The following is a 24,709-nucleotide window of genomic DNA, read 5'->3' as shown; positions in this document are numbered from 1 at the left end:
TACTTTCTCTCTGTCTCTCTCGCTCCGTGCGATATATATAAACGATGATGACAGTTACGCTTCTCTCGATGATTTTGTATACTTTGACGGATGTGCCTGTTATAATGACGTCCGTTAGTTCGGATCTCGGGTTTTACTATGATGACGACTTTGCGAAAGCACTCACGATGATGTTTTCGGAATTTTTTAAATGGCCAAAAGCTCTCGTACCAAATGGATGAATTTCAAATGGTTGAGAGAGACTCTTTCGAATTAGGTCTAATGTACACGATGCTCTATTTTTCAACATGTATTTTTTTTACCCATCCCCGATAGGTCTCAGTGGGTCTGCGACAGACATGCAACACAGGAGAGACACCTTCGGTTCAAATTCTATTCCTCCAAAACCACCAAAGACCTTTCTGCAGTTAGTTTGGGAAGCGCTGCAAGATGTAACGTTAATTATCCTAGAGATCGCTGCCCTTGTATCTCTTGGTCTCAGCTTCTATCATCCTGCAGATGAAGAAGAGGGTAAGTTGAAGTTGTCACGAGTGTGTCGGCTTGTTTATTTTGCCAATGAGCTGCTGTTGAAAAAAGAAAGCTAATTATACATCTTCCATTGCAGATTCTATTGGTACTTTAGAAGATGACGAAACAAAATATGGCTGGATCGAAGGTCTGGCCATTCTGATCTCAGTTATTGTTGTCGTCATAGTTACTGCCTTCAATGATTATTCAAAAGAAAGGCAATTCCGTGGCCTGCAAAGTAGGATAGAGGGAGAACACAAATTCTCTGTCATACGACAGGGTGAAGTGAAACAGATCTCTGTCTCTGACATCGTAGTTGGTGACATATGTCAAGTTAGTTTATTCGCTCATTATTCACAATCTTTTTCTATTTTAAAACAAAAATTCTTAATGGAACTCACTTTAAATTTACAGGTCAAATACGGTGATTTACTGCCAGCCGATGGTATTCTTATTCAAAGCAATGATCTCAAAGTAGATGAATCTAGTTTAACTGGAGAATCTGATCATGTTAAGAAAGGTGAATCATTTGATCCCATGGTACTTTCAGGTGAGTCAGAGAACAATCTTCATTATTTGATTAATTTATTGTTTTTGGAGGGAACTTATGAATCTAATTATTATTCATTTTCCTTTCAGGAACTCATGTCATGGAGGGTTCTGGCAAGATGTTGGTCACTGCTGTGGGTGTTAACTCACAGGCAGGTATCATTTTCACTCTTTTGGGTGCAGCTGTTGACCAACAAGAGCAAGAGATCAAGAAAATGAAAAAAGGTACGACGCGTCCACTCACCGCTGATACTATTATTACAAAAAAGTCAGACGAGCAAATGAAAATGATAAAAAAATACTCAGAGCAAAATCTCATCTTGCTCTCAGGTTTGCCAGTTTACCCCTGCTTTATGTTTTTGTGCATATGCAGCAGCTGCAATTAATTCTGAGGAAAGAGATTTCACTACTAGAATTAATTGTTTTCTGTTTTGAAATGAATCAAAATGGTATATACCCATCAATTTTCAAAGTACTTCTCTTTCTTCTCTGTGATATTTTACTGTTTGTTAATTCTCAAATAATTGAAAAACCAAATGAATAGTTGACAATGCAGCATGGTTTTATATTTCGAATCTCGAATTTTACTGTTATGTTAATTTTATATACTAATTTACCGATTGGGAATGATACTTATCTCAAAGTTTGTATTAACCCCATTCAAAAACCCTGAATTTTTGATCCGTTTATTTAGACAATTGTCTTTAGACCCTTTTTCGAAATTGAACCCAATTATTGGCATGATACATTTTACAAGTTCTACTACATCTTGTTCTACACCCTACTTTTATACTACCTGATTAGCTTCAACAAGTACTTGACAAAGATCGAATTTTCAAATCACTTGCTGGGCCGTCTCTCGGTACGAATCTCAACGAAAAAATGTGTCCGCTTTGCATCGTAAGAGACCAACAATTTTACAACATACTGATACTGAACCATGGCTATATAAATGTTTTTCTCGAACCTACTCTTATACAGTTTATATTCATTAGCTCTTTACTATTTGTGCATACTTCTCATCATCTGTCAGATCCCCCTCGAGTCCTTGTAATTATATGTATGTGTTTGCCAAGTGTTGCTTTCATCATTTTACGCTGTCTCTTGCTCTCTTACTATCTCTCTGTCTCTATCTCTCAACTTCATGCTACTTTTATTACTTCATACCCATAGGAATGTGTCGTAATTACAGCAGCGTAAAATGATTAAAATCCAACTGTTATTATTCGAGTTTCCTCACCCACACAGCGATCATGAAAATAAAATCCGGTCTCTCCGCGTCACTTACATCAATCGAGCAAATAGTTCACTAAGGCGCTCGTAACATTTTCTCCTCATTTTACGATTTACGTTTTTTAAAGTTGTTGCGATTATGTGTCGAGACTCTCTTGGTGAACTAATTGCTCGAGAATTTTTCTACTCTCACATTAATGCCGGCGTTTTAGGTGAAAAAAAAAAAAAAAAATTAAAAATAATTGAACCAAATGACCCGAAAAATAATTGACGACTAAGGAGCGGATATCGAGAAGGATTAATTTAGTTAAGAAATCAATAATTTAGAAGACTTGCTAATGAATTTGTGTTTTGCATGCGTTTTCTTATCTAGAGGCTAAAAAGCAGCGGAAGAAGAAGTCGCTATCAGGTGATTAAACTTTTCACTTGTATATTTTTTTTATTTCCTTTTTTTTTCTCTTATTATTACGACGTACAGCTGAAGAAAATACTGGTTACACTTTAACTATTAATTTTTCGGTATAATACATGGTGCAAAAAAAAGGGAACTATTATAAGCTATCAGCTTGGAAGTACAAACGAAGACAGATCTATTCGTTTAACGTAGTAACGAGCGGATATCATATCACCTTCATTCACCATAATTATGGCCTTTTATACAAATAATAACTATATTTTACTGTTTACATTTTGGCTTGGGAACCATAAGAAGTTATTGTTTGTTCATTAATGACTATTTTATAATCTATCTGTTTTTAAGACTCAAATAATTACCATCCTGTTTGCATATATTATATTACATTGGTGGTCTGGTTTTCCTTTTATGCATAATATATATATTTTTTTTATGATACTCAATTAACCGATTTATATTAGTGTCTTGACTCTTGCATTTTGACTTTTATTCTTACTTGACATGACTAACCACTTTCCTGTTTTGTATAACGTTTTTGGACCTGACCAGATTTTTAATTCAGCATTTTATACCTGAATTTTCTCAAATTTCCATGTGTAGTTTGTTTTTTTTCTTCTTTTTTTATTTTTTATTTTTACGCGCGAAGTTTTCGTTAACGTTGATCAAGTAAAACAGAACTGCGAGCAGCAGCAAGCACACTTGGCTCGAAGTAACGAAAACTTCACGCCCACACGAATTCTACATTGGCATTTTGAACGTAGTTAAAGTTTGTACCGTCTCGCTCTCTCTCTCTCTGGTGATAAGTCGGTAGGTTGCATGTGAAGTTTCCTCTATACTCTTCTTGTTGTAACGTCTAAGCAATGTTTAATTCCGAAACTTTATCGAGCAAACTAAAAATGAAAAAAAAATGCCACTGTGGATTAATAAATTAAAAAAAAAAAATAAAAAAAGAAACAATTCGCTTTAACATGTCCGCAATTAAATTAAAAAAAAAAAAAAAATCATCGATAACCCTGGACAAAGTTATCCGACATTGTTTAATATCTTGAACGCACAAAAAACAAACGTATCATCATCTAGACGACGACGGCGGCGACATCGGCAACAGTCACGCCCTGAGCAAGCAGCACTCGGTGGACGGCGGCGAGAACCACGCCGCGGCCAAGCAGAGCGACGACAGCGGCAAGAAGGAGAAGAGCGTGCTCCAGGCCAAGCTCACCAAGCTCGCGATACAGATCGGTTACGCCGGCTCGACAATTGCCGTGCTCACCGTCTTCATACTCGTCACCCAGTTCTGCGTGAAGACCTTCTACATCGACCAGCTGACGTGGAAGCCGAGCTACGCCAGCGACCTGGTCAGGCATCTCATCATCGGTGTGACGGTGCTGGTCGTGGCGGTGCCCGAGGGCCTGCCGCTGGCCGTCACACTCTCGCTAGCTTACTCCGTCAAGGTAAGAGGTTTTTTTAACCGAGCTATTATATCCTGTATAGTCGACGGACACGTTCACTAATTATTTTGTTATTTTTGTCGGCACGCAGAAAATGATGAAGGACAACAATCTTGTGCGCCATCTGGACGCGTGCGAGACGATGGGTAACGCCACTGCCATCTGCTCGGACAAGACGGGCACCCTGACGACCAATCGCATGACCGTGGTGCAGTCGTATCTCTGCGAGAAGCTCTGCAAGACAATACCCAACTTCAGCGACATACCCGCGCACGTGGGCCAGCTGCTCGTCCAGGCGATATCCATCAATTCGGCCTACACGTCGCGCATCATGCCCTCGCAGGACCCGACCGAGCTCGCGATGCAGGTCGGCAACAAAACCGAATGTGCCTTACTCGGCTTCGTCGTGGCTCTCGGCAAGAGCTACCAGACAGTGCGCGACGACCAGCCCGAGGAGACCTTCACGCGCGTCTACACCTTCAACAGCGAGCGCAAGAGCATGTCCACCGTCGTGCCGAGGCCCGGCGGCGGCTATCGGCTCTTCACCAAGGGCGCCTCTGAAATCATCATGAAGAAGTGAGTGCGCGCGATCGCTGTATCGCTCGGCGTATCGGTCAAAAAATTATACCAAATTTCTCAAACCCCCGTGTCTGCTTTCCCATGTTTACAGATGTGCCTTTATATACGGTCGCGACGGGAACTTGGAGAAATTCACGCGTGACATGCAGGACCGCCTCGTGCACAGCGTGATCGAGCCGATGGCCCGCGACGGCCTGCGCACAATTTCCATCGCCTATCGCGACTTCGTGCCCGGCAAGGCCGAGATCAATCAGGTGCACATCGACAGCGATCCCAACTGGGAGGACGAGGCGAACATCGTGGCGAATCTCACCTGTCTGGGCATCGTCGGCATCGAGGACCCGGTCAGGCCCGAGGTGCCCGAGGCCATCAGACAGTGCCAGAAGGCCGGTATCACCGTGCGCATGGTCACCGGTGACAACGTCAATACTGCCAGGTTCGTTTTTTTTTTTTTTTTCATTTATAATTTATTTATCATCGTCATTCACTTCTATATCCTTCCATTCCGCTCGATTAAAAATTGTATCAAAGGACAGCACGTGAGCGCGCTGAGAAAGAGTATCGAAGGTTCGCTCGTTGTGGGCATGGGTCATCGTGGCGAGAGTTCACAATTGCAGTTGCATATAGATAGAGATCGAGATAGATGGAGTGAGAGAAAAAGAGAGCTACATTATATTTGTTAAAAATGGACTGTTCCACTCGTGCTCTCGCTTACCCGCTTATTCTCTCTCGTTCCCTTGCTCTCTCTCGCTCTCTTTCTCTTTCTCTTTTTCATACACGCTGAGGACGTTTATTAGCCTCGATGCTCGCGACCTTGAACGAAGTCGTCCGACTACGAAGATGACTACGTATATATATATACGTGTATACCCACACTCGCTCGCGCGGTAGACACACATATATGCCGCTCTGCTGCTACTGCTGCTATATATACGTGCTCGCGCAACGGGTTGGGTAAGCTCGAGCGCGCGCCGTGCAGGGTAGTAATAGTAAGCGAAACGCGAAAGATCTTAGCCGCTTGAAAAAATCAATATTGCCGGCCTCGCCCCTTTACTACTCGCGCTCTCTCTCTCTCTCACTCACTCACTCTTCCTCCCTCTCACTCACTCTCTTTCGACCTCCTCGTTCGTTCATACATATATAGCGATACACCCTCTCATATGTATATATGAGTATATTTGTGCACTGCACGTATGCAAACATATGTGTGCGCATACGTGTCGAGGCTCTATATTATGTGGATACACTTACATGCATATGCAGCTCCGATAAATCGGATGTATTTGTATTTGTATGCGATTCAATAATTTCTCCATTCGCGTTCTGTTTTTCATTCTATTTCTACCTTGTCGTCAGGTCAATCGCTTTGAAATGCGGTATTCTGAGGCCCACCGACGACTTCTTGGTCCTCGAGGGTCAGGAGTTCAACAAGAGGATAAGGGACGCGAAGGGCGACGTGCAGCAGCACCTCCTCGACAAGGTCTGGCCGAAGCTGCGCGTGCTGGCGCGATCCTCGCCGACGGACAAGTACATCCTCGTCAAGGGCATCATCGACAGCAAGGCGTCGGCGAATCGCGAGGTCGTCGCCGTGACGGGCGACGGCACGAACGACGGCCCGGCCCTGAAGAAGGCCGACGTCGGCTTCGCCATGGGTATCGCCGGTACCGACGTCGCCAAGGAGGCGTCGGACATCATTCTCACGGACGACAATTTCTCGTCGATCGTCAAGGCCGTCATGTGGGGCAGGAACGTGTACGACAGCATCGCCAAGTTCCTGCAGTTCCAGCTGACCGTGAACGTAGTCGCGGTCATCGTCGCGTTCATCGGCGCCTGTGCCGTGCAAGACTCGCCGCTCAAAGCTGTACAAATGTTGTGGGTCAATCTCATTATGGACACGTTAGCCTCGCTGGCCCTGGCCACGGAAATGCCTACGCCGGATCTGCTTCTCAGAAAGCCATACGGCAGGACGAAACCCCTCATCTCCAGGACGATGATGAAAAATATACTCGGTCAAGCGGTTTACCAGTTAACCGTTATTTTTGCGCTTCTCTTCGTTGGTGAGTAATCGAGATCCAACTGTTTCCCTCTTTTAATTTAGGCACGTTGGTAACAAGGGCTTTTTCATTTTTTTTCGTGCAGGAGATAAAATGCTGGACATTCCTTCTGGCCGAGGAGTAGCAGCAGCCGGTGGCGGGCCCACGCAGCACTTCACGATTATCTTCAATACTTTTGTGATGATGACGCTGTTCAACGAATTCAATGCCAGAAAGATTCATGGCCAGCGAAACGTCTTCCAAGGAATATTTACCAATCCTATCTTTTATTCGATTTGGATTGGAACTGCTTTGTCGCAGGTAAATGCTCGGCAAATCAAATTAAGCGTATCTTGCTAATGAGGGATAATTAAACATTAATCGATCTAATTTTATGCGCACAGGTTGTCATTATCCAATATGGTAAAATGGCGTTTAGCACAAAAGCTTTAACCTTAGAGCAGTGGCTTTGGTGTCTATTCTTTGGATTCGGCACATTGCTGTGGGGTCAATTAGTAACGACGATTCCTACTCGCAAGATTCCCAAGATCTTTTCGTAAGTCATACTCCAGCATATTTATACACTCTACCTTATACATTTTTTATTAGGTGATAACCTTATTAACAAGCAATTAACATACACATCATAAAAGTGGTAATATTACCACACGTGTACACACTTTTTCTCTACAATAATTCTACTTTATCTTCTACTTACTCATTTTACTTCCAGATTTTTGAATTAACACTTTAATTTTTTCTTTTTGTCTCAATTGAGATAAAATGAACACTTATAATTTATTTTATTTCTACTTTTTTTCTATTGATTTTTTCTTTCAAATATTTATGAGTAACCTTTAACGAGGGAAGAAAGCTGGCGCATGGTGCCTCTATTCAATACAATACATTGAACATTTTACTCTTATAGAAAAAATAATAATAGCTACACTCAATGCTACTTCTTTATTACATAATCTCACTTTGATAAATTTACAACAATTTTTCCAGTATAACATTTTATCTACAATTTTATTACCAATCAATTGCTGAATTAGCTGCTAATCAATGAGATTAATAATTAGCATTCAAAATTATACTATGTAATTGTAGTCCTCACCTGGACCTATCTTGTAGTACGTGGTAGTGACCTTTGCATGCTAGAGTAACAAATCCACATAAAATAGTTCACGCAGTTACGCTCACGTTCATTTAATAACTTGAACTAACACTAATATACTCAACTTTTTTAGTGACTACAATTTGATACGATAGATTTCCTGCTCTCATTTTCCTTTTATACTCAAGCCCATCAAAGAATCCTGCTTTTTCCACTTTTTTTTTGTTGAAAAATTTAAAAAAAAATCACTGTATGTCGCATGCTTTCCTTCTTTTTTTTTAATCACCAAGAGACGTACATCAAAAAGTCTGCGTACTTGTTTGTGAACTTTTTGAATTTTCGAAATTAGCTAATTTTCATTTCGAGAACAAGTTAAACAGCTCATGTGATTTCACATGGGTTGTCTAAAAAAAAAAAGAATCAATTAAGCTTTGTTTAAAAAATTATGTTATGCCTTTTCCTTGCTTTTTTTAAGACTATGGAAAACTCTACTTCAATTCTCATTCGTGACTCACGAGCGAGAATCCGTACTCGACATTTTTTTCAATTTTATTTTGCATACAAACAACCTAATCCTGTTGCAAACAGACCATCGAAAAATCGATGCAACTGATGTCAACGAACTCCAAATAAAAATTTATTTGTAGATCCGAGAGCATCGCTACTATGCAACAGCGAGCCGAATCGACCGACCTTGTTTATCCTGAACCTGATCCCATTCCCAGCACGTCCTACGATACCTGAGAGCTTACTAACACGTGTAATGAAAACAAAATGATTATCAAGTAGCCCAATGAAAAAGTGTGCAGCTGTAATCTTCGGAAGATTTAAGGCTTGGTTTAATAGAAAAAAAGAACAGTACATGAACTAACAGCGTAACTAGTGTATAATCTAACACGATTAAACGAATCACGACACACACACAGAAAAAAAAACGAAATAGTTTTAAAAGTATTTTGATTCTTGCACTGGGATTGCGAATTTATATCCTATGGATATGTATAATTGTGCGAATAAAAAAAATGTTACTAGTACATATAACTCGAATGAGTTTTTAAGTAAATCGATCGAAGTTATGAACTATATTTATACACTTGTGTATAGAGATTCGATGTCCGCTGCATGACAGAACCTGTTATGTAGACGCGTTTATCTGTTTATAGACTAGAATCTCTAAAATTAGGAGGTTTAACTTAATTATTAACTAAAATTGTAATATCATTTCATTCATAAATAAATTAGAGATTTTTTTTTTAATTTTTCAAATCAAATAGTCAAATTAGAATCGATCATTATAAAAGATGAGAAATATTATTCATGACAGTCATATAAATATATTAGTGTGCTCATGATTTAGAACAAAATAATAAAACTTATACTAACTATCATAATTATTGTGTACACAACAGTATGATTTGAGCGTGCAGGTAACAAGGTATACATACCATACATTAACTGATAATTTTTTGCATCTTATATTTCATATGTATGATGGAAATTATTTATAAGTACATGACCATGAGGTTTAACAAATTTAGACATAAGATTATTGAAAGAATTCACCATCACCTAGGCACTACCTGTGTACTACACGAAAACCATTCGCATCTTTCTCTCTCTCTCTCTATCTATCTTTCTTATACTATTACTATCGTTTCTTCTTCTACACATGATTTTTCTCTCTACGTCAAGTTTTTTTTTGTTTATTTTCACTAACTACTACAACTATAATTACTACTACTTAAGTAAGGATTAACTGTTCTCTCTGTGGAGCAGCGAGTAAGTTAATGAATATTATACTATTATATATTTGCCATTTATGATCATTAAAAGCTCACGAATCATGAATCGCCAAATAAAAACGCAGCTCATTTATCATTGCTGTAAATGCTCGGTAACGGTAAAAGGCATATTGTCAATCAACCTTCTTTCTTCTCATTTGAATCATCGTACAGTCGTTGTCCATCGCATTTACGACTCTTTTTTTTTTGTTATTACTAAAAGTTCATCACTTTGGTTTCATCGTTATTTTATCGTTTTTCGTCGCCAACGATTTGTAAATGAGGCTATAAAAGTAATGTCGTTAGTGCGCGGGGCATTTAAAAAAGCCAACGCTAATAGCTTAATGTAGCTTTTGAAACGTTTTATATATCACATAGCTTTTAGGTCATTTTTTTGTAAATCAAGTCTTTATCGGCTTTCAATTTCATTGTTTTTTTTTTGGTAATTAAAAACGAGACGACGACAATTCGTTTCGATTGAAGAAAATTACTTTGCTCTTTTTTGGAAATTTTTAGACAGTAAAAGTCTTGCTCTTCGAAAATCACAAAGAAACAATAGAAAATTTTTCTCAAGATAAAGTCTCATTTTAAAATCTTTTGTAGGCATTTTAGCGATATTCATTAAACAGTAATTATTATACTGGTCTCTTATTACTATCCTCCGATTATTTCTTACTTTCCACCCTTACCTTTATTTCTGAACTTTTGAGTTATTTTTATACTCCTCGAAGTATATAAAAAAAAATACGTACGGCGTTACTCCGATGGAAGGGAGTCAGATCGAAAGTTAAAAAAAAATCTATTGAGTCACCTTCGGACAGATAATGATAATGAGAGGAACGAAGGAGAAGGAAAACTCGTCTAAATTTCAGTTTATTCGTCGAACGTGTAGATGTGTGCGTTTTCACATACTTGGCAAAAGACAGAGAGACGGCGGCGTTCACCGAGAGAACAAAAACTAACTAACAACAAAAAAAAAACTAATCACAAAACTAAAAAAAAAAAGATTAAAAGGAGATTTGCAGAAAGGCGCACTGCCCGTAATGCAAGAGAAAGAGAGCTAATTATAAAGAGGAATATTTGGTTTTAATGTTTTTGTAAAAACAGATGGGGTCGAGGCCAGCCAGATGATATTGGCGCAATCAATTTGGGAGATGAGAAATACGATCCGGACACGGATAAAAAGCCTCGAGCTGGACAAATTCTCTGGATACGTGGTCTGACACGACTGCAGACTCAGGTAACTATCCCTAGCTCACTCTCTATCGCTCTATCTCTATCTATCTCTCTATTCTCTCTATCTACTTCTATCTCTATCTCTCTATTTCATTCTCTATCTCTATCTATCATTTACGACGATATTTTATACTTAATATCACTTCATTTTATTCGATTAGATGACGAGAATAAAAAAAAGTTTAACATTTCAAGGCCTTCACTGCGCCATGAGATATACAATGTCATTTTTAAGAATATAAGTTACTATTATTATAGCGATTATGATTTAGACTTCGATTTCAGGAATTGCAGGATAATACGCGGATAATTAAGCATCAAATAAGTTACTTTTATCCCTCTCATTTTCTAAACATAATACTTTCTCGCGACTTCACAAAGAATACCTTCTCTGATTTTTTTTCGCACTCGTTACCCCTCTATCATTACTTTTCACTTCTATATCTATAATACTTACTCTCTGGTGTCGATGCTTATGTATCGATATTTTTATTTTAACTTAATCATAATTTTTTTTTTCATTATTTTCATTTTCTATGTCTAAATGATTCTGTTCTGTAAAATAAAGCGCGATTCCATCACGGAATCGGGTTCTTAGCATTCAAAGAAAATGAGTTAATTATGCACTCGAATGAACGAGGTTTGCACGATTTCTCGTTTAGGAATTCCTGAAAGATTTAACGTAACCTTGCAATGTTATTCAAATTTATGAAAAAGTCAGACTCGATTGAAATGATTTTTCTATTTTTTTTTATTCGTGTCTATTGAAACGCAATATTTAACTGATTCATCAGGAGTTTCTGCGGGAAGATTTTTCACTGTTTTTCTGACACGGCGATAATATCGCGAATAAAAATCATGCGATTATCGTAAGAAAAAGAAAAAGAAAATAATAAGAGTGCAGGAAAAATCCCGGGTATAATGAAAGATTAATTGTCAAGTTAGTGGCACGTACCTCGCCAATCACGAAGCAGTCTTTTACATTATTTTCTATTTATTTATAAATATGTAAGATACAATCCTCTCTTTTGAATCAAAATATTTCCGCGGTCTTTTCAGAAAATCTAAAAAGTACTACAATACATTTTTTATCAGTAGAAAGAGCATTTGTCATGACTTTGTTATTACTTTTAGTGCAATTCTGAATGATAGATTACTTTTACTTCAATATTTTTATGTGTGAAATCGCACTTCCGGCAACAATTACTTTTTTCAAGACCTTACTTTTCCGCGCTCTATCTTATTTACACGAATTTCTATATGTTTGTAAATAATTTACTATTCTGAGAAAGTTATTTTATTTTACTTATGTAGCATATTATATAAAAAAAATGAATTAAAGCAAATGATATAATATATATTAATGAGAGTTCATCCAGCGATGTGAAGAAATCAATAAGCTCGAAATAGAGTATGTAGACAAAGTTATTATATTAATAATGTTACTCGTGCGCACGAGCCTCCCTCACTAATGGACAAATTATGTTTGGTTTTTACATACTTTTCAAAAAGCTTCTTATTGGAATTTTGAGAAACAAAATTTTAATACAATTTGAAGCAATTAATAGTTATTTTTGCAGCAAAATTCAGAAATTAAATGTTTTATACGTACAGCGTCAGGAATATTCGTGGGCACTGCGTAAATCGATGAGTTTAAAAAACTAGCTTATAAACAATTATTTGCTGTTAAACGTAATTAAACAAGATTCTTTCGAAGTTTTAAAGTCAAGTATGATTTGAAACTTTGTGTATGATAAAAAAAAATAACGCATGATTATTTTAAAATATAGATAAAAGTAATACAGTAAAGTGCGAATTTTCGGTCTTGAACAACGCACGTTCAATTGACAAGAGGAGCTAATTAAGAACCAAGTAGAAATGGTCCACACAGTCCTCAACCAGTTTCTCTGTCTATCTTTCATTATCTTCTACCTGTTTTTCTATTCTATATTTTTAATGTTATTTATGTAAAATTATATACTTTCGATTACATGAAATGCTTAAATAGATGAACTTTTATATAAATAGATATCAGTATTTTAACGTTGAGTATAAAGTATTCATATGTCTGTCTATTATTTTAAAATGCTTTCTTTTTTTACACTTTTTTTTTGGTATCAAGTGAGTGTATAAAATTGAGGTTAAATTATAATTACTTAACTTCATGCTATCGAGATTTAGCACAATTTAAAACTTCGAAGAACGCAAAGAATTTCTTCGATAATTTTTTCTTTTTCATTTCAATAATTGAGCGTAAAAGTCCATTATATTTGCATGAACAAATAAAGAAGTATTGTGATTATTTTATTATGGTCCAATTGCGCATGCACATATATTAGCACTTTTGAGACTTATGAGAAATTTGTTCAAATAGCAAACATTAAAAAGCCGATTGGAAATCGATTAACCGGAAGTGCGTAGCGCGTTTATTATGTTCCTATTATTATTAATTATATCATATACCGAAAAGAAAGGAATGTCCGATGGACATGCGAGAGAAGCAACAGTGTTGGAATTCTACACGCATGAATGGGCAAAGTTGCGTGAGTGCGTTAATTATCAATAATATGATTTACCTTTTTTTTTATTCATATAAGATTTATTCAGAAACATTCATTGAGGATATTTTTTTTTTATACAAAATAAGAAAAAAAAACAATAATCTTAAGTGAGAAAGCAGAAACACAACGACGGCTAGCATAAGCTAATCATATCAAATTGAATGTGTAACCTACTTTCAGACGAGCAATAGAACTCTGGTGCAGAATGTATCTGTGACAGGCAGATCCCCCTCTCAGGATTACTATATGGTTAGTCCGCAAGTCTCTCCAATTTTCCGCATTGTTTGGCCGTCTATTAATATTACTTATAATTAATCTTGGTTTTTATGTTTCTTATATTTATTTTATTTTACTTATTATTATTATTATCATTTAATTTTTGCCTATTTAAATGGAACGTATATTGATTTGTTTTCCTATTAATCTCTATATATTTTCCAATTTTTTATTTTACTTTGCGTCGCGCCTTGAAGAACACGCAAATTTTTTATCTCGATTCCGAATTATATTTTTCTTTGATATAAATATAAATCACTTCTGCCTCTCTAAATTATTTTTTTTTATTTGACACTTTAAGTCTTTTTATACACTGCATTTTTTGGTATATGAAAAAAAAGAAGACTCTTCTCAACTTGTTTATAATTTTTTTTTATTTAAATGTCGTATGCGATATTACCGCTTTTTACGAGGCCACTCAAGTTTTTCATTTCGCCCTGGCTCGTGACAACTTATCCAATAAAATCCGATCCCGAATATTATTTTCTTATTTTTTTATTACGTTTTCACGCTTTTTTTATTGTCACAATTTTTTTCCCCTGGAACTATATAATTTTGCAGCATTTATAACTTATGAATTTACTAAATGTGAGTTTATTTTCTTTTTATTCTCAAACTTACTCGATGATATGTTGCATGCATGCAAGCGCGAAAAAATTGGCGCTGAAATATATATATACATATGCCTCGTTTCGTGTATAAAAATAAGTAAAACGAATGAAGAATTATTTTCTTTTTTATTACTATCATCATATAAATAAATGAATGTGTTACGTTATATACATATATATGATATAATATAGCAGCGGTGTGTTTGATGTAGCGAAATTGGAGATATTCACAATTCATTGACTTATTCACACGTGCACACGATGATCTTCGCGTTCGGCCATTATCGATGTCTTTTCTTAATTTTCGCATTGGTTTCATTTATAGTACATGCGTTTCTTTCATGATTTCAACGTGTCATTTTTCATTGAGTAAATGGGCCGTTGATCAGATATCTCATATTTTCAAAAAATTTCAAAATATCAATATTCTGTGCAATTTTCACGCAACGCGGAGAACGCAGTGTGTTATTGTGACATCTCCATTTTACGAATTTTTTTTTCTTCTAACGACTAACGCTATTGTACACATACGTTGCCATGTATTATATGCCAATTGCTCATGTATATAAGTATACATTAATGTGCTTACGATATGTGTTACATAATGTTTATTATTTCATATATTATACAACTTTATGTAAAAGAATATTAGTTTTTTTTTCAAGTTTGACGCCGCAAATCTGTATCTTTTCACGTGAGCGACGCGAGAGACATTCTTTCTGTCGTGTCTCGCGCTTCTTTTTAACGCATGACTTTTCGTGAAAAGATGAGAGATGAGGTTTTTCCACGACAATGGATGGAGACGTAAAATTTTTTGTCCTTTGTCGATTGTGAACAAAGTCTTGAGTTTAACGCTGTACATAACTTTTCTTTTTGTAAAAAAAAACTAAATTATATATTTCAATCGTATGAATGTGTTTATCGCGAGTATACGCATTATCATCACAGTCGCTTATGTTTGTTGAAGATCTTTTCTCTACAATTGACATAAGTCAACTATTTTTCACTTACTTTATTCAATTTCTCAAATTACTATTATATATATATATATATCTTTCGTCCTTTCTGACGACGAGTAAATACCTTTGCTATCAATTCTAACCATTTTAACTTTGACTTGTACATATTATACTATCTTTTTATCTCAAATTGGTAACAAAATTAAGCAATGTCATCAATTTTTGTACAAAAAAAAAGAAATTAAAAATTACATTCGCAGAGTAACTGTTCAATTATAGAAAATGTACAATCACATTATCAATCGCAGGACAAACGAAGCGACTTCATCGTTGACGTTTTAATCGGAAAAGTGCCATGCATTAGAATGAAAAAAGAAACATTATTTTTTTGTTACGCGGTTTTGTCTCGCAACACATTTCGAGGAATGGTGATGATTATAATTGTTTCATTGCATCGTTAATTAATTAAACGTGACTTGAGCTTGATGATAGACTTGATTGATAATCCAATTTATCGTTTTGTTAGCCAGTGGAACCCATTCGAGAGACTGAGGTATAAAGTGGTGGCAGTCTTACTTAATTCGCCGCCAGACAATCCTGTCGCAGTACAAACAAGTACGTAGCCCTCTAACCAAAAGCAAGAATTCAGAAAAAAAAAACAGAAAACGAAAATTAAAAAAAAAAAAAATTAAAATAATGAAAAGAAAACCATTACGATACACACATCATATTTTACATACACGACAATATGTTTATTAACAAGTTACTTTATCACTATTATGTGCAAGCATATGATCGTCTGTCGTTTTGATATGTCAATTTATTATGCCAATCTTACGTGTTTTTTAATATTATTCACATGTTATTGAATCTTTTTGAGGTCAGATCGGGCCAAATTGCGTTTATAAAGCTTCATAAACGCCATTTTATCACTTTTGACGATTCAAGATCTTGATTTTTAACAAAAAAAAAAAAAAAAAATGGTGACGTGTAACTGATTTTGTAACCATAATCTGTCACAAAATTTCCTTTTCTACAATAATGCTACATGATTTGGCCATGACTTTTTCTTAATCTTAACAATTCATTTATTGTACATTACTCCGCATTTTTCTCTCTAACGTGTATTTATATGTACATTTTTGTCGTAACGTGAAACATGATGGTTTATTGCACCGATGTGTTTTCTGTCTAGCTTATTAGGTGTGACGGTCGGAACACGAAAGCATTCAGCAATCGTCAAAATTATTGTGTTTCTATTTGGAAAAAAAAAATGAAAAATTTCCCCTGAAAAGCATTGGATTCGAAAAACGAAATGAACTTGTACGACCGTCAACCTGCGGTAGTCCTTTTTTTTAGCTGATGTCAAAGTATCGTATGCGCTGCGTGTGTCGATACTGAACTTTTTGCCCAAAATTGAGTGTTTAGCAATTGACTATCAGAATGAAAAAGCCAACTTACCTCACTTACCCAACTGTTTCTTACCGAAAATTCTTACTACACAATAATCAATTATTATCGTTCCTCCTCAAACTTCATCTGACAAACCCTTCAAAATTACTCTCTTATCTGATTACTACTCCAGTTTTTATCTGTAATCTGCTACTCATCATATTTATGATTGGCCTGTTGTGATTTTTACAATATTTATAATCTTACCATTTTTTATACATTTTTTTTTCAAATTAATAATTGATTGATATGTATATGCAGTGTTTTCTTAGCTGTTTGCGTTCTGTGCATGCCTGCGCTGGAACAAAATAAATCAATTGTATGGCCGATCTGCTCGCGCAATTTCAACCATACGTCCATGTTCATTATTACCATATGTATTCTCGTTCGTTTGTTTTTCTCTTATTTTTGGCGCTCTTGCAGTGATTATATATATTTTTTTTAATTCCCAGTTTTATATTTTAAACCTTCTATCTACATACCAGCTACCATTTTGTTGGATCTGATTTTTACTCACAAAAAGAGCCTCTACCGTCCTCGCCAATTCCACCATCATACGTTTTTATCCCAGTGCTAAAAATTGAATGGCAAATAAAACAGATGATCGTTTGAAAATCCTTTGTTTATTATCTTGAGAGAAACAAAAAAAAAAACGTTCAAAAGTTTGAGTAGTGCAAATTTTTTTATTAAACATATCTTGTGGATGATAACAACTAACGTCAGAATCATGTTGCCAAAAAGCACTGCAACCGTGCTCAGAGTTTTTTCTTGACGATTTTGTTTGAATGTTTTATAATTATCATTATTATATTACATTGTTTTAGCGTAAAATAATTTCATCACCGCTCACTTATATAATCTAGTTGAATTTATTTTATCTAGGTATACGACTGTGTCTGATTTGTGTATTTTACAATATACTTTTATTTCTCTTGTCTGTTAAACAATTAACGTTTTTGCGACCAAAGAAAGCGCCCATTATTGAGTTGCTTTTCTAGCAGTTATACTTTTGTTTTCGTACCTCGACTCATCGCAATATATTTCTTTTTTTTTTTTCAAATTTTTTTCAATGGCAGCCGCTCATTCGCCGAATGCGCAACTAAATAATATCCCTTCGATGCTCAGAGTGGCGTGGCTCATAATACCGCATAAGAAATTTTTCCAACTGTCGGGTGGCGAAATGGGATGTGGTGCTCAGGAATAGCGGAGAAAGACAATAGTACATTGCGCTTACGTACAATTTCGGTATATATCGAGAACAGGTCGAGCGCAAGATACGTTCTCGCGCGCGACATGCACACATATCGATAGATCGCACGTGTGGCAAGTGCATACGTGCATATATAGCGAGCGCGATATCGTCTATCGTAAATCATATAGTTATATATCCCGAGGTGGAACAAGGGAGGTGTGTAATGTAGGCTTAAAGCTCCGAAGTCCGGGCAAACGACGCAATTAAACTGCCGGAATCTCGACATTTGGGGCCGCTCGATTTTGCCAACTTCTCTTTCGTTTCTCTATATATTCGTTTAAATGAATGTGCCCAGTTGCTTATAGCATAGCGTCAATTTTCATATTTGAATGTTTTTATTATTATTATTCATCTGAACGTTCAGCCGTCGGTGTTAGCTGTGTGAATTAATGTTAGGAAAATATTGTGGGTGCTCGATTTACATATGAAGCAATTTCTTAACCCAAGTGTCTTGCAGTTATAAAAAGGAAGTGCATATATATAGTGTCTCTTTTTGTTAGCTGAATTCGTCAATGGGTTACATGAAATAAGAAAGAATTAACGGACTTTTTATAACGTCACGTTACGATATTTTTTTACCTCATATTTGCAACTCAAGTCATAAGTGTTTGCACTTAATTTTGTTCTCAATTTAAATTTTTATTCTGTTATCAATAACTCAATGTGCAATGTGTTTATGCGCTCGCGCAATAATTGTGACTATTTTTTTAATACTCAATTTTCAAAAAAAAACAAAAAAAATTTTCAAAGCTAATTTTGTTTAATAAAAAAATTAAAATATATTTTTCAAATCGAAAACAATTTTCCTCTATAAATATTACATTTCATTATTGAGAATATATAACAAAAAATTACTATCTTCTGTGTTTTACACCACTGTGAAAATGTTTTTTCTTTTACCACTTTTTCTAAACTAATGCACCTATTTAATAATGCGCACTAAAAAATGAAAGAATTTCATGATCTATTTGTTGTGTGTTAGTTTAACTACTTTTTCTAAATGTTTTCATTTATTAACATCATTCTATTCATCTATTTTTCATAAAAATAAAATTCAATTTTTTTTATTGTCCATTTATATAAAATTTATAACAAAGTTCTGTTCATAAATATTCTCATAAAAGAAAAAAAAATAATGTATAAGTTTCAGAATTTACTATTTTTCATTTCGACTACATTTTACAGTTGATAAGTCGTTACTTCGAGTTCGTAAACAATACTATATGAGAAAAATATTTAAAACCAATTGCTCAAAGTTCAGGTAATCTTTGTAGTTTCTAACAAAATATATTATTTATTATATCTCTTATAATACAATAATACTAAAAAAACAGGTCTTTTTCTATCAATCTTTTCTAATTCTTTTTCTTTATTACTTATTTGTCTTGAACAAAAATGATAAAACAGGTATCATGGTTGTACTTGAATCATGAAACTATTACCCCAAAAACTTTAGCAAAAAAAATGTAACTCGGTTCAGGACTGTTGCGGACCATTATATCATACAAAACTTCCATACAGATTCATGGAATTGATAATATAAGTAAAATTATGATAGATCAGTGGAACTATATATCATAATATCAAATAATAATACAAGGTTTAAACTAGAAATTAAGTATTAATTACAAAAATTATGGTTATATACGTGTTAGAAAAAATAATAATATATTTACTTATATTGCATGACGTGTATGCTACTTTTGCACGATCAATAAAATCGTGAAAATTAGAATAATTTATTATGCTTAAATACTTGAAATAGGTTTACACCAAGCACAGCGGCGAGAATGAGTTACTCCTAATCAAGGATTCAATGGATTTAAAAAAAAAAGCTCGACCGCAAAGCTTACATTTTTTTTATTCACTGTGCCAAATATGTTAAGAAAATATCAGTACATCGGTCGATAATCTTTTACGTTCAGTGCGTCGAGATATTCGTGCAACAAATATCGTTACTCGCAAAGAATTGAGCAACTCGCCATCGTGCATCCAGTTGTTGAATCTGGAAGACGCAAAGTCCTCGAACCGATTGGGAGTGGCTCGTCTCTCAATGCTGGACTATGTGTGTGTGTGTGTCTACAAATCAATATAACTCAATACAGTACGTAAGACGGCAGTGTCCATCATTAAGTGAACAAAAAATAGGTACGTATTTGTGCCAGTGACCTAACGGATTTTTACGTTTTTTTCCTTATAATAATTTTGCGACTCCTCGCTCCCCTTTATGATTATTATTATTTTTATTATTATTATTATTATTATTATTATTATTATTATATACTACACCAATGCAATCCGCACTTATTAAAAAAAGCGCCTGTTTTATTTTATTGCTGAAATCTTATGCACTGTGCATGTCGACCAGCTAATGAAAAAATTATAATCAATAATAGATTTATTGACAGATTAACAAGTCATCGACAAATGACGGATGGCTAATGTTGTTGTTTTTTTTTTACCTCGCCGCTAAAAGATTACACGGTCGACATTCGCTGTTTGTGCAGAGAATCGTAGATCCATACTATAACTGGATTACGAGTTATGTAATGTCAAAAAATTACATCGATATTATTTTCTTTTTTTTTTTTTTTGAATTTAGTGCCGCATAAGCAATCACATTATAGAAAAATACGCATATCATTCGACGAGAGCTTTAAAGAAACAACTCGAACCAACAAGCGAAATTCATTACAGTTATACTGCCATAAAATAAAAAAAAATCACGTCGAAGATAGGATATATATAGCCGGGAAACTCTCGTCCTTAAAAAGAAAGGGGAGTTTTCCAAACAAACTAAAGAGGCTACACTCGAAGTAGGAAAAAATGTTTTGTCGGCCTTTCACTCGTTTTCTCGGTATTGCGGTAAACTTCATCACTTCCTCTCTTCGCTGCCAATACCAAAAAAAATAAAGTCTATCACGATATTAATACACGATACTTTCGATCTATCCTCTTCTGTACTTCAATACCTTACGTATAAGTCTGAATTACTCTCTGTGTCACTGTGTCTTACTCAAATATATACTTCTCTCTCTCTCTCTCTCTGTCTCTCTTATATACCCTATCTATATATCTGTCTCATCTGTGTGACATGTCCCTCCCCCCCTTATATACTTTCACCTAGAAGTGTAAAAAAAAATTTAAAAAAACAAAAATCAAACAAAAATCAAACAAATTAAACAACCAATCCACGTGGGCCCGCTTTGTGCTCTCTTCTCGTTACAGCTTCGGGTAATCCGAGCGTTCAGATCGACATTGGAAGACCTAGAGGAGCGTCGCTCCGTCCATAGTTTGCACAGCTTGCGCAGCTCGCGTAGCCACACCGGGCCCAAGCCCTTATCAGACTTCATGTATATCGATGCGGACGCACAGGGGGCCAATAAGCAGGAGCGCCTACGACAGCAGCAACAGCATCAGCATCAGCATCAGCAGCATCAGCAGCAGCAGACGGCAACGACGACGGCGAACAACGCCGATATCGACGGCGCGAAGGGCGCGTCCTCGCCGCTGTTGCTTTACGTGCCGGGCACCGTTAATCATAATCATCGGCATCAGAACAACGGGCGGCAGGCGCAGTCGCCGCCCCAGCAAGAGGACGCGACTAACAATTCGCTAAGATCGAGCGCTAACAATCTTGTAATCCCGGAACTGCCTAAATTCGTCCACGAGACTTGTATCTAAAAATTATTGAGGACGATTATAACTCAAAACGTCTCGTCTCGTTTTTTTTCTAAAGTAGACACACGTTAACGTATCTCGACATACATTTTTTTCCCGTAGTTTATCTCGTGAAAAAAAAAACTTACTCACTGTTTGTCTTTCAAATGGTTAATGAAAAACTAAATCAAATCCTTGCGTATATATACGTTATATGTATAATATCTCTTTCTCTGCTACCTGTTTCTGTATCATCTCTTTCCAAAAACCAACGACAGACAGAATCAATTCATTACCAAAAAAAAAAGTAATAAGAAACACTCCAGGTTAGTCTTGGTTTCTTAGACGCAACCCTCTCCACGTCATTTTACATTTATAATTAAGCTGTGTATCTAGTGCCTCTACGAATACATATATACATAACATACAGACAAATCATTATATTTATAAATGTATATCTATCTCTACTCACGTAGACGTATACTGAATGAAACGAAACTATATCTCTCATAATCTTGCTACTCTGGTCATCTCTTGTACAATGTATATATTTATACCTGTTGATTATACCGTTTAAACGATTGCCGAAATAACGAAATCTCGTCATCTGTAATTTTGTTGAATGGTCATAGTTATTGTTATAGTACTCGACTGATTACAACTCGCATCATTGTGTTTCGGCGGTTGGATTTTAAGAATTAGCTATATGAAACTATCATGAATGCAGAGTAGTACTGTGCTTGTACTTTTAGTGTATTTGAATCTCTCTCTCTCTCTCTTTCTCACCCTCTCTCTCTCTTTCTCTCTTTCTCTCTTATTTATCTCTCTCTCTTCTCATGTCCCTTTTGTCGGACAGCAAACATCCACACAAACACACGAACGATTGTACACGTTAACGTTACCAACACGTACTTGTCGAAAATCGTCATCGACGTTCATCTATTGCATGATGTTTGGGTACTTCATCCGTTCATCGTTTATACCATACGTTTGATAACTGCGGAGGAAATAATTTCCAGTTCTGTGCGAAATTGTGTAAAAGAGCCAAAATGACAACCACCCCTGTACCGAGACGTCCTTGAACTTTTTTAACGACACGATCCTTCCCACGTACCGATCGAATTTCCTCGCCCTCCTCAGTGTCCACGTACACGTGCCACAAATTTTGCGTGAATCGTCTTGGCATTTTTGCTCAGTTTTGTGGCGCCACTGCGAAATTATCCGTGGTTTTATTTCCAACTAGTTATTCTCGTATACAGTTGAATACTTTTTATGTTTATTTATAGTAGAAAATTGAATTGAACATTCTGACAATCGGCTCGATACAATCGGACCTTGAATTATTTTACGTACACGTTCGTTACTTATAATATCTGTATAAAGGCATTATTATTAATTATAAATTGACCTAAGAACAAGTAGCTCCGGTTAATCCTCTGCTGTGCTTTCGTATGATTAACGAAATACGCAAAAAAATATGAAAAACAAAATCAATCAAATAAGACTTACTATTTTCGTGCCTCTATATATTTATATATACTTACACAATTATATAAAAAGTAAAACACTTTTAGCATCTTTTTCCGATCAGTTAACAAATATAAATGCGTTGAAATGTTTCTCTCAACGACTAATAATTATTACTAGACTGCATATGATTAAACTAATTTTATTACAAGAATAAAAAATATATAAAAATATATAATCATCGATATAATCATCGAGAATGACGATAACATTAAAAATACTCTTTATGTATAAACGCGTATCTAAATATAATCGGCATTGTGACATTAGACTTGAAAAATTAACCGCTTGTTGGACTAAATTCAACTCTTTGTCGGCAATGTCGTGGCAAAAACGTAAAAGCAATCTATCTAACATTTAAGGAAAGCAGTACGGTGTACTTAACTGATCCGTATTTTTTGTCTCGCTAACTTCACTTAATGATATATTCGAATTATTTAGGTGGAACGCTCTCGAGAATAAGTCGGACGACAATTGAGGATATTGTTTTTGTCCTTTGCTTTTTTATCCATGTTTTCTTTTTCATTATTTGTGTCATTTACTTGAAGTGTTTTTTTGTATCATTTTAATCAGTTGTATCCATATAATGTAATCATTGATTTATGTTTGACCCTATTTGTATTATCTCGCTTATCTTGCTCTATTGCTTGTTATTATATAATAAAAAATCGTATGTTAAGTATATTTTTACTATTATATAGATGTAATTTTGGTTAATTTTTAACAACTCCATAAAAGTGAATCTAAGAGAGTTATTTGATAGTTTAAGGTTTTGCTTTAATGAATGGGCAATTAATATATAGGTTATGAAAATATGACAGATTTTAATGATAAAATTATACTAAATAACGTACAAATTTTATAATTTATAATTTTTTAAAGTTTATTCATGTAATTGTTGGTGAAAATTTGTTGATAATGTTGAAAAATTGGAAAATAAATTTTCACTAATTGCCAAAAAGATTCTCTTTTATATATATATCAAAAAATATATATAAATATTGAAAAAATGCATGTTCCTTTTTTATTGGTTATCTGTTATCATTGTGTTTATACATGAAAGGAATAAAATGTACTTAGGAGCTTATTAATCGAGACTACGACGATTAATTGTCCTCAATTGATTTCAAGTGGACGAAGCGATAGACATGCAAATTCATAATTTTTAAGTAGAGACTTAGCCATTATGAACTGTATATGCTAGAAAAAAAAATAAACGAAGACCTGAGTAAGAGCTTATGGACCCTTATAATATTGATCTTTTTTTTTACTCTACTAAACATTGCACTGATTTTTTTATAGCGCAGTTCATTACAAATGATACTCTGAGACCCTACGTTTTATATTTGTTTTTATTATTTGTTGTTTTTGAATGCTTTTTTAAAATGAATTTGATTTGTCATTGTTACTATAATAATATTCTCAACTACAATTTCATGGATATCATGAGGACCCAATTTTTCAATGTAAGTTTTTATTATTTAAGTCATCTTATTAATACTAATTATTACTA

At 35.1% G+C, this 24,709-nt stretch overlaps 1 protein-coding gene across 16 annotated transcripts in view; it reads left to right on the top strand.

Moving 5' to 3' along the window:
- The window catches only part of LOC106652724 (plasma membrane calcium-transporting ATPase 3), a 149,681-nt gene that overhangs the window by 116,747 nt on the left and 8,225 nt on the right, over positions 1-24,709 (top strand). For 8 of the 16 annotated variants that reach the window (XM_014371844.2, XM_023458341.1, XM_014371841.2 and 5 more), the window contains 13 exons: positions 316-510; positions 605-840; positions 922-1,057; positions 1,147-1,281; positions 2,663-2,698; positions 3,785-4,155; positions 4,244-4,728; positions 4,823-5,167; positions 6,088-6,788; positions 6,871-7,085; positions 7,169-7,320; positions 10,770-10,902; positions 21,238-24,037. In XM_014371844.2, coding sequence (XP_014227330.1) covers positions 316-510; positions 605-840; positions 922-1,057; positions 1,147-1,281; positions 2,663-2,698; positions 3,785-4,155; positions 4,244-4,728; positions 4,823-5,167; positions 6,088-6,788; positions 6,871-7,085; positions 7,169-7,320; positions 10,770-10,902; positions 21,238-21,693 — 3,596 coding nt within the window. In that variant the 3' untranslated portion in view covers positions 21,694-24,037. Of the gene's footprint in view, positions 1-315; positions 511-604; positions 841-921; positions 1,058-1,146; positions 1,282-2,662; positions 2,699-3,784; positions 4,156-4,243; positions 4,729-4,822; positions 5,168-6,087; positions 6,789-6,870; positions 7,086-7,168; positions 7,321-10,769; positions 10,903-13,639; positions 13,709-15,831; positions 16,021-21,237; positions 24,038-24,709 lie in introns of those variants that run through there. The other 8 variants (XM_014371852.2, XM_014371851.2, XR_001339384.2 and 5 more) reach the window with 7 other exon arrangements.

This window comes from Trichogramma pretiosum, unplaced genomic scaffold, assembly GCF_000599845.2.
Source record: "Trichogramma pretiosum strain Unisexual culture from Peru unplaced genomic scaffold, Tpre_2.0 scaffold117, whole genome shotgun sequence".
Lineage (NCBI taxonomy): Eukaryota > Metazoa > Arthropoda > Insecta > Hymenoptera > Trichogrammatidae > Trichogramma > Trichogramma pretiosum.
This window is presented reverse-complemented; position numbering and strand designations above follow the sequence as displayed.